The sequence below is a fragment of the Sesamum indicum genome, linkage group LG2, assembly GCF_026168435.1.
Source record: "Sesamum indicum cultivar Baizhima isolate 11 linkage group LG2, ASM2616843v1, whole genome shotgun sequence".
Classification (NCBI taxonomy): domain Eukaryota; kingdom Viridiplantae; phylum Streptophyta; class Magnoliopsida; order Lamiales; family Pedaliaceae; genus Sesamum; species Sesamum indicum.
In genome coordinates, this window is record NC_142658.1 from 3580662 (window position 1) to 3596626 (window position 15965).

General features: G+C 33.6%; 2 protein-coding genes across 2 annotated transcripts; one reads left to right on the forward strand and one right to left on the reverse strand.

Annotated features, from left to right (window-relative positions):
* The first annotated feature begins 3674 nt into the window (after positions 1-3674).
* On the forward strand, positions 3675-5879 carry LOC105178386 (cysteine protease XCP2). The gene is made up of 4 exons (XM_011101854.3): positions 3675-4208; positions 4560-4795; positions 4929-5069; positions 5440-5879. Exons 1-4 carry the CDS (start codon positions 3743-3745, stop codon positions 5653-5655), a joined length of 1059 nt encoding a protein of 352 aa, XP_011100156.1. The 5' UTR covers positions 3675-3742; the 3' UTR covers positions 5656-5879.
* Positions 5880-12064: 6185 nt separating this feature from the next.
* On the reverse strand, positions 12065-14739 carry LOC105178997 (putative inorganic phosphate transporter 1-9). Its single transcript, XM_011102583.3, has 2 exons — positions 14026-14739; positions 12065-13231 (listed from the first exon to the last, which is right to left on the reverse strand). The coding sequence occupies exons 1-2, from the start codon at positions 14709-14711 to the stop codon at positions 12310-12312; spliced, it is 1608 nt and encodes a 535-aa protein (XP_011100885.1). The 5' UTR covers positions 14712-14739; the 3' UTR covers positions 12065-12309.
* Between the last annotated feature and the right edge of the window lie 1226 nt (positions 14740-15965).

Sequence of the window (15965 nt, forward strand, 5' to 3'; positions counted from 1 at the left end):
CTCTATCCTTTCCTTTCATCTTTCGTTTAATTTTAGTTTCTGCAAATTTTACTCAATTCTGTTTGGATGGCTGAATTGGACAGGTTTGGAGATCCCACTAAGCGTGCCCACGCTTAGTCGATCTTTCAAAACTGTTTCAACTCACCTCACAAAAACAGATTTGGAGATCCCACTAAGCGTGCCCACGCTTAGTCGCACTTCGTAGGCTGTTATTTACGTTCATCTATCTTCATCTATTTATTTATTTTTATTTCTTCATTTTCTTTAAAAAAAAATAAAAAAAAAATTAGAAAATCGAAAAAAAAAATCAAAAGAAAATCTTTCCACTTTTATTCATATATTTTACCAAGATTTTCTGTGACTTCATCTTTATCTTCATTAACTCTCTCTCTCACTTTCTCTCACAGCAACTTCACCTACCACCAAGATCTCTCTCCCTCATATCCACCGGAAGTTGCCGCCATCATCTGCCACCAGCCCAACCATGCCATGAACTCTTCGCGGCATGCACTCAGGGACGCTTCCTTAAACTCTCTCTCATTTTAATTTTTAATCCTTGAGTTGCATGTCAATGTCCACATTGAGGACAATGTGAATTTTAAGTGTGGGGGTGTGGTTGTTGAGCTTATACATGATAATTCTTGGCATGATAAAACCCTTTCAATTTTGGACTAATCTTGACTTGATGATGTTATGTGTAAAAAGAATACATGTTTTATGTTTGAGGATAATTCACTAGTTGAAAGCTTATTTTTACCAAAATGACTTGAGTTAAAATCTTCTGATATAGGATTAGTGGACTAAAACATACCTCGTGAGATTTTGAGCTTGATATATCCATAAAAAAATCATTCTTTCTTGAGAAAATAACACTTCTATAGCTTTGTCTTCCTAGAACTTGGCTTGAACCACGTCGAGGCCACACAAATGTGCATTTATTTGGATATGATAAAGGCATTAGAAACTATTTTCGGCCTTTTTTTAACCACCCAACACATTTTAACTTTAGAGAACCCCTTTGAGCTTTTCGACCTATTTTGTTGAATAACCCGTCATATACGAACCTATCCCGTCGTTTGTTTAAACTTTGATTTTGATCCCTTTAAGAACTATTAGAGCATCAAGGGAAATGGGTTTATGCTCAAAAGAACAAGTTCTCAAAATGGGAGATTTTCAAAACCTTTGTGATTTACATGCTTAAAAGATGTATCTCAAAATGAGTGTGGGGGTTCCAAAATTATGTTCCTTTTCACTTTGTGAGAACCGACATCAATTTTCTTGGTCTGTGCCTATCACAAAAGATTGGAGAGGAGAAAAAAAAAAGAAAAAAAAAAGAGAGAAAAAAAAAATTGTATGAACTCTCCAAAAGGAATAAGAAATGCATAGTTCAAGGAATTGTCGAAAGATCTTGAAGGGAGATGAGTAAACTTTGAGAGTTTCGAATTATTGCTCACTCAAAATTTTTGGTGCTCTAATTAGTTTCTTGGAATTTAACCTCATTATCCTTTTATCCTACCCCAAACCAAAGCCCCATTACAACCAAAATTAAAGACCTTTTGATCCATATATGTGCATATTTCAAAAGTGGTGGAGATATGGTGTATAGGCAAGCCTATGGTGAAGCATTGTCGTAGTAAGTGTCGAGAGATACACTTGAACCATATACACACTTGAGAGAATGGAAAGTGGAGAGAAAATAGTCCACTAGTTTTATGCGATTGATTTTGATAATGGTCATCACGTGAAAACTTGTTTGATACATGTTGAATTATCTCCTTCATAAAATATGTCATTTACATTGCACATGATTACAAATTGCCTTGAGTAGTTTAAAATTTGGAGGGATTTTTGAATGCATCTTGAGTTTGCTTGAGGACAAGCAAATGGCTAAGTGTGGGGGTATTTGATAACTCTGCAATTATAATGATTTTATAGCAATTTAATCTTCCTTTTTTAAGCCAAAATATTTCTAATTATGTGATTTTATTGCATATTCAGCAAAAAGGAAGATTACAAGGACGTTTCTGCAAAATTGACAAAGTGCGCCCACGCTTAATGGAGTAGTCAACTCGGGATAAGGATAAGCATGAACGATTCTCCTAAGAGATAAAGGAATCAAGTGTTTAGATTTACAAAGGATTCTTTTAAGCTTATCTTTTGTAATCTTTTTACTTTTTTTAGAGTTTATCACATATCTATCCCCCCACTACGTCTAGATTCGTAGGGAACTTTTATTATAAATAGGGAGGATCTTTTCATTAGAAGACATTCAGTTTTTATCTTAGAACTCTATAGAATTCTCTGTTCATCTCTTCTCTTTTATTTTATTTTACTATCGGAATTAATGGAATTCCACTTTATAGTGTGTTCTTCCATTAATATGTCCGGCTAAATTCCCTATTTTCTGGTTAAGGTATGGTGATTGCTTGATTCCCATTATGTTGTGAGATCTAATCTGCGTTCTACACTTGTCAAACAAATATTCATGTTATTCTCTGTGCTTTAATTACAAACGTCTGATTTATGAATGATTCGGCCGGTTGTTCATTATCAAGAAGGTTTGCTTAGCTAATTGAACTTTATAAATCCGTGTAATTGTTTATTTAGTTCAATACTTAGTGGCAACGTAGCATGATTAGTTATGTCATAGTATTTAATTATGTTATGGGGAATGCATGATCTAGTTTAAACGAATTGTCCTCGTAGGAGTTTGTTGATTAGAATCAGGCCTTTCTAGTTCTTAATGCTGTTAATAGATTAAATCTTGTGGACGTTCCCAAGGTTGTCTGTTAATTAGAGATCTAGCCAACGGTCGTATCTTGGCTGACGAAAAGGTAAGGAAAGGTGAGGTTGTTAGGTCGTACCAACGACCATAACTGGTTTATTTGTCCATACATGTGTTATTCTTGCATCAATGATCAACTCATAAGAATCAAGCATAATCCTAGCCTTAACCGGAAAATCTCTCTCTCATATTTTTACCAGGTATTTTTAATTATTTAGTTTCCAATTACTCCTTTTTATCAACAACCTTCCCCATTATTTTCTATTTTTCTAAAAAGAAATTAACTTAAAAACCAATCCTTGTGGATCGACCCTACTCCCACTTTCACAAGTGTAGTAGGAATTATTTTTGGTGACTTCGACACTCATCAACCGGCCGGTTCAATCAACCCAATACCGTATCACACAGTTCACCAGTCGAACCACTGAATTAAACGATTTTCATAAAAAAAAAAAAAATGGCTTTTTAGCTTCTCCAATTTTTTAGTTTCAACCTATCCGTTTTGTGGTCCGATTGATGGTTCAGACGGTCCGACCGTTGGGACCGAGCTGTGTTTTAGAACCTTGATGCTCACCTTTTACCAAAGAGTTCAGATGTGTACTATGTGTATTTAATTGTGATAGAGGCCATAGTTTTCCAATGTTACATTAATCTTAATAGATTACCTCAATTTTATGTAGCAAGTTAAAACATCATGTGTTTGATCACATGTTGAATCATTAAGGAATTGCACTCGAAACTTGCTTTGTTCAAAAGCTTTCCAAAAGAACCAAGCTTTAAGTCTTGGTATACTTGGACAACATTTTCCACTACAAAAACTTCACTTGAAAGCAACAAATACTATATAATACTATCAAACCTCTGTGTATAAAAACCTTCCAAGAGAACCTTGATTTTCATCAATTAACTTCCCTCACCATAAAAAGACAAACATTTCCTACATTCTGAGCCCACAACATGGCTCTCTCTTCACTTGCCAAGCTATCTTTTCTTGCAGCGTTCGTGCTATTCTCTGTGGCAACAGCATCAGCACGCGATTTCTCCATCGTGGGGTACTCGCCCGACGATTTAACGTGCATCGACAAGCTCATCAATCTCTTCGAGTCGTGGATTGACAGACATGGCAAGAAGTACAAGAGCCTTGAGGACAAGCTGCACAGGTTTGAGATTTTTAAGGATAATTTGAAGCACATTGATGAGAGGAATAAGGTTGTCAGTAACTACTGGCTTGGGTTGAACGAATTTGCTGACATGAGTCATGAAGAGTTCAAGAAAATGTATTTGGGGCTCAAGGCTGATCAACTTCCCAACAGAAATCAGTCTCCCCAAGAATTTAAGTACAGGGATTTTGAGAATTTGCCCAAGTCTGTGGATTGGAGGAAAAAGGGAGCCGTTACTCGGGTCAAGAACCAAGGTTCTTGTGGTACGTAAATAATACTCGTCCTAAAAAACTTAAACTTTCAGATGAAGTGGTCTCGTCTATCTTATATGCTTAGATACGAATATCATCATTGCTCACAGTTCAAGGAAGTAATTGTTTGGAGGGAGTTTGGTGATTAAGCTTATTTAAAATATTTTAAAAATTCATACATTTTATAAAATGTTTTGAAAAACTTATAAGCCCCGTCATGCCTGCTTAGGTAAACGTATAATAGAGTTTGTGTAATAACTTAAACTTTTAAATGAAATGATCAGTTATACTGTCATCTGCATTTAGATGTATGAATTAGAAAAGGAATGCTAATTGACGCGGACACTCAACACAAAAATGCAGGCAGTTGTTGGGCATTTTCTACAGTGGCCGCAGTGGAAGGCATACACCAGATCGTGACGGGGAACTTAACTGAACTATCCGAGCAAGAGCTGATTGATTGCGATACGACTTACAACAACGGCTGCAATGGCGGGCTCATGGATTATGCGTTTGCTTTCATCGTTTCTAACGGTGGGCTTCATAAGGAAGACGACTATCCCTACCTAATGGAGGAAGGCACCTGCGAGGAAAACAGGGTGAGTTGAACCAAATTTATTAGTCCTGTTTTTGTAAGTGAAGTCAAAACATTAGTCATAGTAGCAAATGGTCAATTTTAATAACCACATTGACCAATAACTACGATCGGATCTTTGTTGTAAACTGTTTCAGGATGAGTCCGAAGTAGTCACGATCAGCGGTTACCACGATGTACCAGCAAACGACGAGCAAAGTCTCTTGAAAGCACTGGCGAATCAGCCGTTAAGTGTTGCCATTGAAGCTTCTGGTAGAGATTTCCAGTTCTACAGCGGGGTACGAACATGCATATCTATTTTCTATCTCCATGATTATTCTAAAAAGATGGACCAGAATGGATTGAATTTTCTATTTTAAATCATGTTCAACCTTTTGTTCCATTCAATATATATAAATACATCAGTAAATGAAATAAAAAATACAGTAGGATTTATAACAGAAAATCCAAGCCACTCCTACTTCACAGAAAGCATGACAATTTTATTTTTTTGCTGAAAATATCAAAAAGAAAAGGTCAAAATTTTGCCAGTTAAATAAAGAATAAAAGCTTAGGTTTTTTCTTTGTGGAATTCGTGGAATATTAATTATTAAATGTTTTAGTGCTTGTATCAATATTTCTAAATCAACCAATGTCGCAACGATGCAGGGTGTATTTGACGGGCACTGTGGAACGGAGCTTGATCATGGAGTGGCAGCCGTGGGATACGGGTCGAGCAAAGGACTGGAGTACATCATCGTGAAGAACTCGTGGGGGCCGACATGGGGAGAGAAAGGGTACATCAGGATGAAGAGAAACACTGGGAAGCCTGCTGGAATGTGCGGCATTAACAAGATGGCCTCCTTTCCGACCAAAACCAAGTGACCTGATGAATCGGTCATCGTTGTCGTGTGGTGCAACTCATTCATCTATCTGATGTTGTTGTTCTGTTAGAAATTATTTGACTTGATTCATGCTTAAGGAATAAGGACTAGTTAACCCTTTTTTTTTGAAAATTGTTCTTGCTGCGTTTTCTGAAGAAAAATTCCTCCATCGTACGCTAATAGACTCTGTGCGTTCAAATGTCAAGAAACAGGAATTTCCAGCTCTGATTGGGTACATATATACAACATATATAGCTCAAGTTAATTATACGAAGAATGTTTATATTTATCATATGATGTATTATAGGTTAGAAACATGATCAATCATATGGCTAAAGCAGATAATAAATCAGTATTAAGTCAATTAGGGGTAAATATGAATTTTTATCTGATAGTTTTGTTAATATTATCAAAATTCGATAAATTTTGAGTAACGAGAAGAAGCAAATCTCTGGACTACTAGAGGTAATTTTTCAAACCACAGTGTAACGCCCCAAAAATTATAATAAACAATTGTGAGATTATTGGTAAATTTTTATGAAACTTAGTTAATTAGTAAATAAATTATAGGTTGAAATTCAAAAATATTAAAACTTGAACAGATTAAATTGGAGTTCGTTATGATATTTAGGAGCAAATTATATTAATTAAGAAAATCAGAAAGAACGTAATGAGTATTTTTTAGAAAATTTTAAATTAAATGAAAATAGAAAAGAAAGGGGGTGGCCCATCACTAACCGCCCCACCTTCATGATAAACATATATATATATATATATATGAAAAAAGAATTGAATAGTCCTCTATTTATGCCCCGAAATCATTTTGGTCTTTTAACTTTAACAATATCATTTTGGTCTTTTAACTTTAACAATATTAGTTTTAGTCCTGTATCTTTTCATTTTGCCTAGATTTGGTCATTCAGCCAATTTTATGATTATTTTGCCCCTTTTAGTAATAAAGCTTAATAGTCCATTCTAATGCTCTAAAAACAGCACAACATGCTTCCGAAATAAATTAAGCCTACATAAATTCGTACTTTGTTCTGATCGTTTAGTTTTTGGGTATTCCAAATCCTCGATTTTACGGACTTCCTCCAACCACACTACCATAGTAGATGGTTGGCAGGCATTTGGCTCCTTCAGCAACAAACGACACAACCCTATTTCATTTTCTATCTTAGGGAGTAAAAGGATTCCAATACATAGACTTAATAGAATTTTGGATAAGCAATTTGGACAGAAACCTTTATTTTATGAAAAAATATAGGAAATATTATATAAATATTATATACTACGTTGGAAGAGACAACTATTTAGCCTCTCATATAATAGAGGAAGTGACTCTTTAAGGAAATCCCGATAAACTGAAAGATTAAAAGACTACAATGATTGAAAAGACTCAAAATGATGATGCTTTGAAGAGTTGGAGAAGTTTTCTAATTATTCCTATCTACTTTGTTGCTACCTTATTCATAGGCGTCCGTGGACTTGAAATCCGAACTCCACCAAACTTTTTTTTGGATAATGTCATTGTGTTCATCATCATCTTGTCTCTATCGTATGACGTCACTGTGTTCGTCATCACTGCGTCCTTTCCAGCTGTTGGTCATAATGGCTTGTTGGTCATGTGATGGATAGCTGGCTTTCCTGCCTTGCTGACTGTTGGTCTTTGTTGTTTTTTACCAACAATCTTATTCTTGATTTTTTACATTTTTCAATTATATTTCTTTTTGTAAATTTTTTTTCTTTTTTTCTTATCCTGGTTAGGTTCGGGTTTCTTTTCTATGACCTAATTTTTTGTTTCGAATAGGACTTCTCTTGTTTTTCATAGTAAGGGCATATATGATTATGCCATTGCCCACATGCAGTATGTTGCACGTCTTCATCCTCGTAGCTTCGGTCGTTGGTAGCTTATTTTTCTAGATTAACATCTTCTTTTTCTCAACTAACTTTTTTGCTAACTCAGTATTTTTTTCGGTCATGAAATTTAACAAGAACGATCCATTCACTATGTTTGAGAAAATTTTGAAAGGATACTTGACTTTGTCCATCTTAGTGAGACAGACCCACAATCCGCAAGTTCTTCTGATAGAGATATTGTCTTAACTAATAGCTGATACCAGGGGAGCTTCTCTTGAGACATCTTTGATTTTATTTAAAAAGCTACCATGTTTGGCCTCTACAATTTTATAAAATGAAATGTTGGATGAAACCCTTTTTCTGCCATTTCTTGAACAACTGATACAAATTTTATCTCTAAAATATCGCCTCTCTTTAGGTGGGGGTAATTTTATCACGAATCAAAGACCACCCCACTAATCGACTTTGGAAGTTTTGAAATTTTTGGAAACTCAGTAACATATATGAACTAAAGCGAGAGATCCAAAGTCATACCATCTCTGACATCCTCTAGTTTGGACCCTTCTAACATCCAGATCCTGTTATATTTTTTTGATGTTCCGGTGATGGTCTTGCCTGGATTTATTTCTTTGCTAAAAATTATTTTTTTCCACATGCGCCGATAGTCCTGCCTAGCAGAAAAAGATATCAATTCGTTAGCATTAACCTTAGAAGCGTCTGTCATCGACGTAAAGCTAATCTCTCTCTCTTTAACCTCAAAGGTCCTAGGTTGACTTGAATCTTCAGGAGTTTGCATTTACCGTGACTCAATTGTTGCCATTTCACCAAAGTCTGATCATGGCCTTATGCAATAGGTACTTGAATAAGATGTTATAGGTCTAAAGTCCTGTACTCTAAAGGCATGTCTAGGGTCATGCTCCCTCAACTCGTGAATCATTTTCGAAGGTGATGCTTTCTGAATTGTTCTCATAAATCGTTCCGTAGCAAGGTGGATGCTAATAATAAGAAACTCTTTATCGCGATCTGGACTATATCTAGATAAGCTCGTTGGATTTATTCAACAACTTGGGCATTTACCGCTAACTCCCTGAACTTCTTGTCAAGTTTCTTGAGGTTTTTCCGGAGATGCTTGAGCTCAGCATGATGGAGTTTGCTTCAAATGCCTCCATCTCTTATCAGAAAATATTTTTGAAATTTTTCTGATTTTTTTTTGTATTTTTTTATTGTCCTAATTTTCTGTAATGTTTTTGTAATTTTTTGTAAATTTTTGGTAATTTTAAAAATTTTCTGCAAATTTTTGGTATTTTTAAAAATTATATGTAATTTCTTTTTATTTTTGAAAAATTGACAGAAATTTTTGTTAATTTTAAAATTCTTTTGTCAATTTTTTTCTGATTTTTGGTCATTTCTACAATTTATGTGTAATTTAATTGAGTAATTTATGCAACTTGTGTGTAATTTAATTGAGTAATTTATGCAGTTCATGTATAATTTATTGTATAATTTATGCAATTTATGTGTAATTTATATTTATTTTGTTGTGTAATTTATACAATTTATGTAAAAAAATATGACCAATTTCACCAATATTAATATTTTTACATAATAAATATAAATAATCAAAAATTGGAATCAGTATTCCAATTAATAATTTTTACATAATAATCACATTTGTAAATTTTTTTTGATCAATTTCCCCAATATTATTAGTTTTACATAATAAATGTAAATAATCACAAAAATTGAAACAATATTCCCAACAACATTATTTACATAACAATATCAATAATCAAAAAATTGGAAAATATTCCCAATAGTAATATTATTTATAAACTAATATCAACAATAATAATATTAAGATAATATTTTAATTTAAAATATAATTAATAATTAATAATTATTTAAACTCTATAGTACTTTTGTAATCAGGTACAAACAGATCACGCATGCCTTTAAGCTTGTTTGGCCCAATAAGATGTTAACTATTTTTTTCTTTTATAAGAGGTAGAGTTCGGTCGGCTGCCTAAGCAGATGAAGTTATTTGAAAGGTAGTACAAGAAAAAAGAGGACGACGCTGGAGCGAGTTGAGCGAGGTTAAGGTGGCGATAAGTAGATTATTAATATTATTTTTTTAGAAAAAATAATTCTTTGTTAAACGTAGGAAACATTTCAGAACCGCCTCCGATAGACCCCCGGCTTCGAATTAGGACGAAATGTCGTTGAAGAGGAGGGGTTAAATTAGGTTTTATTATATTTTTTTTATTTTTGTAATTAAATAATATTTCATATTTATATAATATTTCATAATGTTTATTATATTTTATTATTTCATATTTAGTTAATTAATTACATTCATAAAAATAACTAATTAAAAAATTATTAAATTAAATTTAATTATATATTAAAATTTACTAAAATATATAAATTTATTTATTTGTTACAAATTATTAAATATATGAATAAATTATATAATATAAAAAAATATAAAATTAAAAAACTAGGAATGAATTTTAGTAATGGTAAGGAAATGTTACAAATCTAAATAAATGACACTTCCAAATACTATTACTAAAACAGTCCCAAATGTGTGTTCGTAATCTGGATTGACCATTCCGTATATCATTGCTAAAATCATTTCAAATAAGTGTTTCTAAATAGCGACTACCGTTCCTTATACTATTGCTATTTCAGTTTTAAGTATGTGTTCCAAATTCAAAAAGATCGTTTCTAATAAAATTACTGAAACAGTTTTATACACGTGTTTCTAAATAAGACAAACAATTTCTAAAATCATTCCAATTAAAAAAATTTTTTTTTTTTGACAAATTCAATATTAGGAACGGTTTTCATAATGTGTTATAGTTCTCATCCCAAATAGGAACGGTCTTGTCTAAATCGTTCCTAAAATTTTTGTAACGTCATTTGTAAGGACGGATTTCCAACCAGTTCAAAACCATTCCAAAAACCGCTCAAAATAAGTTCGGTGTCCTGCAAACCGTTCCAAAGAAAAAAAAAATCATTCCTAAACCCACTCCAAATACCGCCTTTTCTTGTAGTGGTGGGCACACCTAATTCATCATTCTAATTTTTCCGCAAGTTGGTTTTGAATTCTTTCTCTCTTTTTCACTTCCTCAATCCGTTATAAATTAATGCTGCAATATGATATTTGATTAGAAGCATTTTAGCTGTAAAAGATAGCAAAATATCATTTGAAACTAACACAAAATGCACTCATATCACAAAGTTGACAGAAAAATGACATCATAATACCAACCAACTTTAAATAAGTCCAGCCTACTAAATACAAAAGGTAAAGGATCAATTTGCAACCCTAACAAATTATAGAAGTAAAGTGCAAAATTGCTATAATATATATCAAGCCTGTTTTGCATGTCATCAGCTTATGTTTGGTTTTAATTTTGGCCCATCTTTGAGATGGGCCAAAATATAGAGTATGTTTGGTTTGCTTAGTTTTGTAAGTTTTGAATATAGTTTTTATTATTTTAAAATAGTTTTAATTATTTTTTTCAAAAAAATATAATTAATTAAAAAAATAATATTTATTTTAAATCATTCACAACTAAATAAATTATATATATTTTTATACATACATATATATATATAAATATATATAAAAGATATATGATTTGACAATGAACAGTACTTTTTGTCTTTCCACTACCCAACATCAAACATATCATATTTATTTTATATTATCTCTAAAAACAAATCCAAACATACACACTATCTCTAACTTATTTTTATTTATCTTTATTTTTCTCTCTTTATCTCCACAAATTACCCCAAAACAAGTTAAAAAAACAAACCAAACATTATTTCCTCATTGTCAGCAATTTCAAGGGAGAGAAACCCAATAATTGGAGTCCTCAAATTGCAAAAAATTAATAAAGTACGGGTTTCTAATTATTCGTCCTGTGATTACATTCCTTAAAATGCCACTCCCTCACATATCTGATCGATTCATTCAACTACAAGTACTTGGAATAAAATTCAGTGATATGCAAGTTTTGACAAATTGGTAAAAAAATAAAATGAAATTTGCCAAAATTTAAAATTATAGGACTAAATTACAAAAATTAATTCGTCTGAGACAAAAAAATGTCACCGTAAGGTCATGATTTGAGTGTAATTAAGTGGGAATGGAATGACTTTATGAAAAGAATAAGGAAGGGAATTGAATTGCATTTGAATACCGTTCCTATGATTGATATATACAATAAATTAGAAGTTAATAGAATTGTCATTCCTTAGATCCTTAATTGACTTCATTAACATAATTGATAACTAGAGAATAATGATTATTAATGAAATGAAATTACTTTTTAAGATAAATTTGCGTTTTAGTATTTTTGTTTTTAAAAAATATTTATGTATATTTTATTAAATATGTTGAATTCAATTGTACAATAGTAATATTTTGAAAACTACTTAAAGAATGTTATAAGCAATTTATAAAATATCTCATATATTATTGAAAATATATATATATATGTGTGTGTGTGTTTTTCCTGACAAAATAAAATTAAAAATTGATTCGAACAATCAGATTGACTAATGTATATGGACTACAACTGTCTTTTAAAAGTTGCATAGGGGTAAAATTGTCCGAAAGTCTGCTAAAGGACTAAAAGTAAACAATTTCATAAGTTATTGGATCTAAATAAAAATGGACATAGTTATCGGACTAAAATTAAAATTAGGCCTACTTAGCGGACTAAAATAATACTTTTCGCAATTAATCTAGGACCAATTTCTTACAACTTGATGATACTAATTACACATTGATATTTCCAGACGATTGCCTTCGATTACATGGAACCCTAATGCACCTCAAGAAACACACCCCACTCATTTCATCCTCCTTCTCATTCTCCTCCAGTGATCTCCCCATCGTCTCAAACGTGAACAAATGTGTGACCACAATTCCCACAACACAAACCCCACCCAGCATCACCAACGACGCCGTCATTCCAATACCTTTGCCGTATCCATCCTCTCTCTCACTACGCAACGCCCACAGAAACCCGACAGAGCCGATGATTGCCCCGATTTTCCCTGAAGCCCCCGACACCCCATGGCACGTTGATCGAAAACGTGCTGGGAAAAGCTCGGCAGGGACGATGAAAGTGGTCGTGTTGGGACCGAAATTGGAGGAAAAAAACGTTAGACTATATAGGATCATGAATCCTATGTTGGTGTTGTCGCGCCAGTACACATTGTAGGGGATTCCTATTGCCAAGAGGCCTAAGCCCATGAAGAGAAACCCCATCATTTGGATCTTCACTCTCCCGATGCGGTCAATGAAGTAGACGGTGGCGTAGTAGCCTGGAATTGTAGAGCAGATGGCGATGATGGCTTGGAGCTTTGCAACGTGAAAAGCTTCTTGGAAGGCGTTTAGCTTTTTCTGGTTCGGGAGGTACCGGTGGTATATCTGGGACTGGAACAGGTTGCTGCTGTAGAAAACAATGTCGACCAAGAACCAGGCGGTGGCGCAGGCAAAGAGGTCGCGGCCGTGGCGTCTGAGGAACTCTTTGGAGAGAAGGGGGTAATTGTTAGACGAGGGTGGGATGTTGTTTTGAGATACTTCTTCTTGTTCTTCCTCTTGCAATTCAGCAATTTGACTAAGTGAAACTGATAGCACTTTTTGCATGTCTTTGGCTGCCTGCTCCACGTTTCTCTCCACCAATGCTGTGTACCTGTTTGACGTTGAAATTCCATGGCGTCCCAAACTTGTAGTTATAATGATTTAATTTGGACAAACTCAAACGAATGAAGCAATTGTGCTGCATTTTATATATATATATATATGATGTGTATAAACCATATAATACAAGATATAATAAAGATTTGTAATGGAATATTCTAGTTGTCGTTTGCATTTAGGATGTTTAGACCATATATATACTACTATTAAGTAATGTCAAGCGGCATAGAATTTATTTTTTCATTTGATTGTATTTATTTTCGCTCCATCTCAGAGATGAGCAAAAACAGAATTTTATTTGGGTAAAAGTACCTTAAACATTTTTTCTGTCTTTCAAACACTGTTAGAAGTTTTTTTTTTTTAATTTTTTCGACTCTTGAAATTGTATGTTCTTATAAAAACAATATATTTGAAATTTTTCTATCGTATAGAATGTATTAAATACTTTTATTGGGTAAAGTCACCATAATACTACTACTATTAGCCCTAAAAAGACTATAAAGTCAAATCATATGGAGAAAAAACAATGAATTGTATTTAAAGGCTATATATATATATATATTGTCAAGACCTGCTGCTAGTTTTTGATATGAAGATGTCAACAAGTCAATGGCGGTGAACACATTACCGTAGTTATAGTTTTAGTTCAAGAAGAAACTAAATAGTAGAACTGTATTTCATCAAGTCAACTCATCAAATAAGCCAATTATTAGGATACTTTTAACAATAAATCAATGTAATAATTCGATTCTTTTACCATTAATACTGATCACTATACTTATTTACCTGGCTGTCTCCGGCATCATCATCCGCCAGTAATACGTCAGCCCCGCCGGCACTGCCCCGGCCATCAGTATCAGTCGCCACGCCAAGTCCGCCACCTCCGGCGTCTCAAGCGGTGAAGCCTTCGTGGCTTTGTCAAACACGGAGCACACCAGCATCGTCACAGTGGAACTCACAAGAATCCCGAATCCCTGCATAGAGAACACCGCCGCTATAAAAGCTCCGCGCTTCCTCCGGTTGGCGAACTCCGACATGATGGTGGCGGAGAGGGGGTAGTCCCCGCCGATCCCCACCCCGAGCATGAACCTGAAGAACCCTAGGGAGAGCAGGACGCAGGTCCTGGACGTGCACATAGAGAAGCCGCACCATAAGGAGCTGATCACCATCAACATGAGGGAGAGACCGTACACGCGGCGGCGGCCGATGCGGTCTCCGAGGTGGCCGAAGACGAGCTGTCCGATGACGGTGCCTAGGAGGGCGGTGCCCAGCATGGCGGAGGTGACTGCGGCAGGGATTTCGTAGCCAGGGCGGTTGTTGTAGTAGATGCGGCCGAGGAGTTTCATGATGGGAGCGATGCAGAAGAGGTCGTAGGCGTCGGTGAAGAGGCCCATTCCGGCGACGACGATGGCCTTGAAGTGGTAATACTGAGTTTTGGCCGAGTCCAGAGCTGAAAGGACTTTCAGCGCCATTTCCGAGTTGAGGTTTTCTCGTCAGTTGGGTTGCAGGTCAATATATATAGCATGTGCGTAAAATAATTTAAATATAATTACAAAAAAAATATAACATTTAATCATAATTAATTATTATAATTAAAATAAAACTAATCATAACAAATAGTAATTGATCATACAATGATTTTTGACTTTGGTATCTGTGATGATGACTAAAATATTTGTTTTGGCTAAAAGTCATGGCAAATATTTTTCCCATGGCTCTCAACCATGACAAATAACTTTTTCTTGGTAGAAAATCTGTATTTTTTTATTGATTTTTTTAATCATGGTCAATAAAAATTATTTATCACGATTTTTTTATTGATTTTTCCCATGGCTCTCAATCAATATTGTAGTTAATAGTTATTTTTTTAATGTATGATATTGAAAGAAATTTGTAGAGATAAAAGATAAAAAGAAAAATAAATAACTTGGGGTATAAAAGAAATGACTTTAAAAGAAAAAGAGGACTTTATTAAAGAATTATCTAAAAGTAATTTTTCCAAACGAAATAAATTAATTAATTTGGTGCTTTCCAATCATTAAATTACTAATTAAAAAAACTTCATTAATTCTCATTAGTTGGGAAAATTACATGTGATTTGTACATCATTTAAATTATAATTTTAATTAATAAATCAATTCGTGTGGGACTAAAAATACCAATTCCTAAGTTATAGGCTTAAGATATCAAACCCTCCAAAACTACAAGATTAGAGTTGTAATTTAATTTAGTTATGTGCAATTCATATGTAATTTTCTGATAAAATAGATTAAAAAAAAACATATCAAAATAATAAAAAATTTAAAATTAAAGGATTAAATTGAGAAAATTAATTTGTAGAAGACAAAAAATGTCACCCTCATAAATTATAGGACTAAAATTGTATTATTATTTTTTTCTTTCGCTCACTAATTTTAGCACTATAAGAAAATATGGTATGAGAGGCGAAAAATTAGAAATGAATATAGAGATGGAAATGAAGTAAAGAAAGAAAGAGGAAATGTTATGTTTATTGAGAAGAGAACAAGAGAAGACTTTTGACAACGTTATTATATGGAAAGAATATTCGAATCCATAGATGATACTTAAGACAATCTTAAAACCGATTGGGTTTTGGTGTCCATTTTTCTATGGGAATTGAATATTTTGATAAGGACTTTTGGAATTTGATTTGAGGGCTTTCACTTCCTAAGACGACTGACTTCCGGAGACAATCGAATCTTATG

Bases quoted from the DNA above. Each gene is read 5' to 3' on its own strand.
- LOC105178386 (XM_011101854.3), top strand. From the start codon at position 3,743: ATGGCTCTCTCTTCACTTGCCAAGCTATCTTTTCTTGCAGCGTTCGTG. The intron at 4,209-4,559 runs GTACGTAAATAA...ACAAAAATGCAG, and splicing joins CAAGAACCAAGGTTCTTGTG to GCAGTTGTTGGGCATTTTCT. The intron at 5,070-5,439 runs GTACGAACATGC...GCAACGATGCAG, and splicing joins ATTTCCAGTTCTACAGCGGG to GGTGTATTTGACGGGCACTG.
- LOC105178997 (XM_011102583.3), bottom strand. From the start codon at position 14,711: ATGGCGCTGAAAGTCCTTTCAGCTCTGGACTCGGCCAAAACTCAGTAT. The intron at 13,232-14,025 runs GTAAATAAGTAT...AACGTCAAACAG, and splicing joins ATGATGCCGGAGACAGCCAG to GTACACAGCATTGGTGGAGA.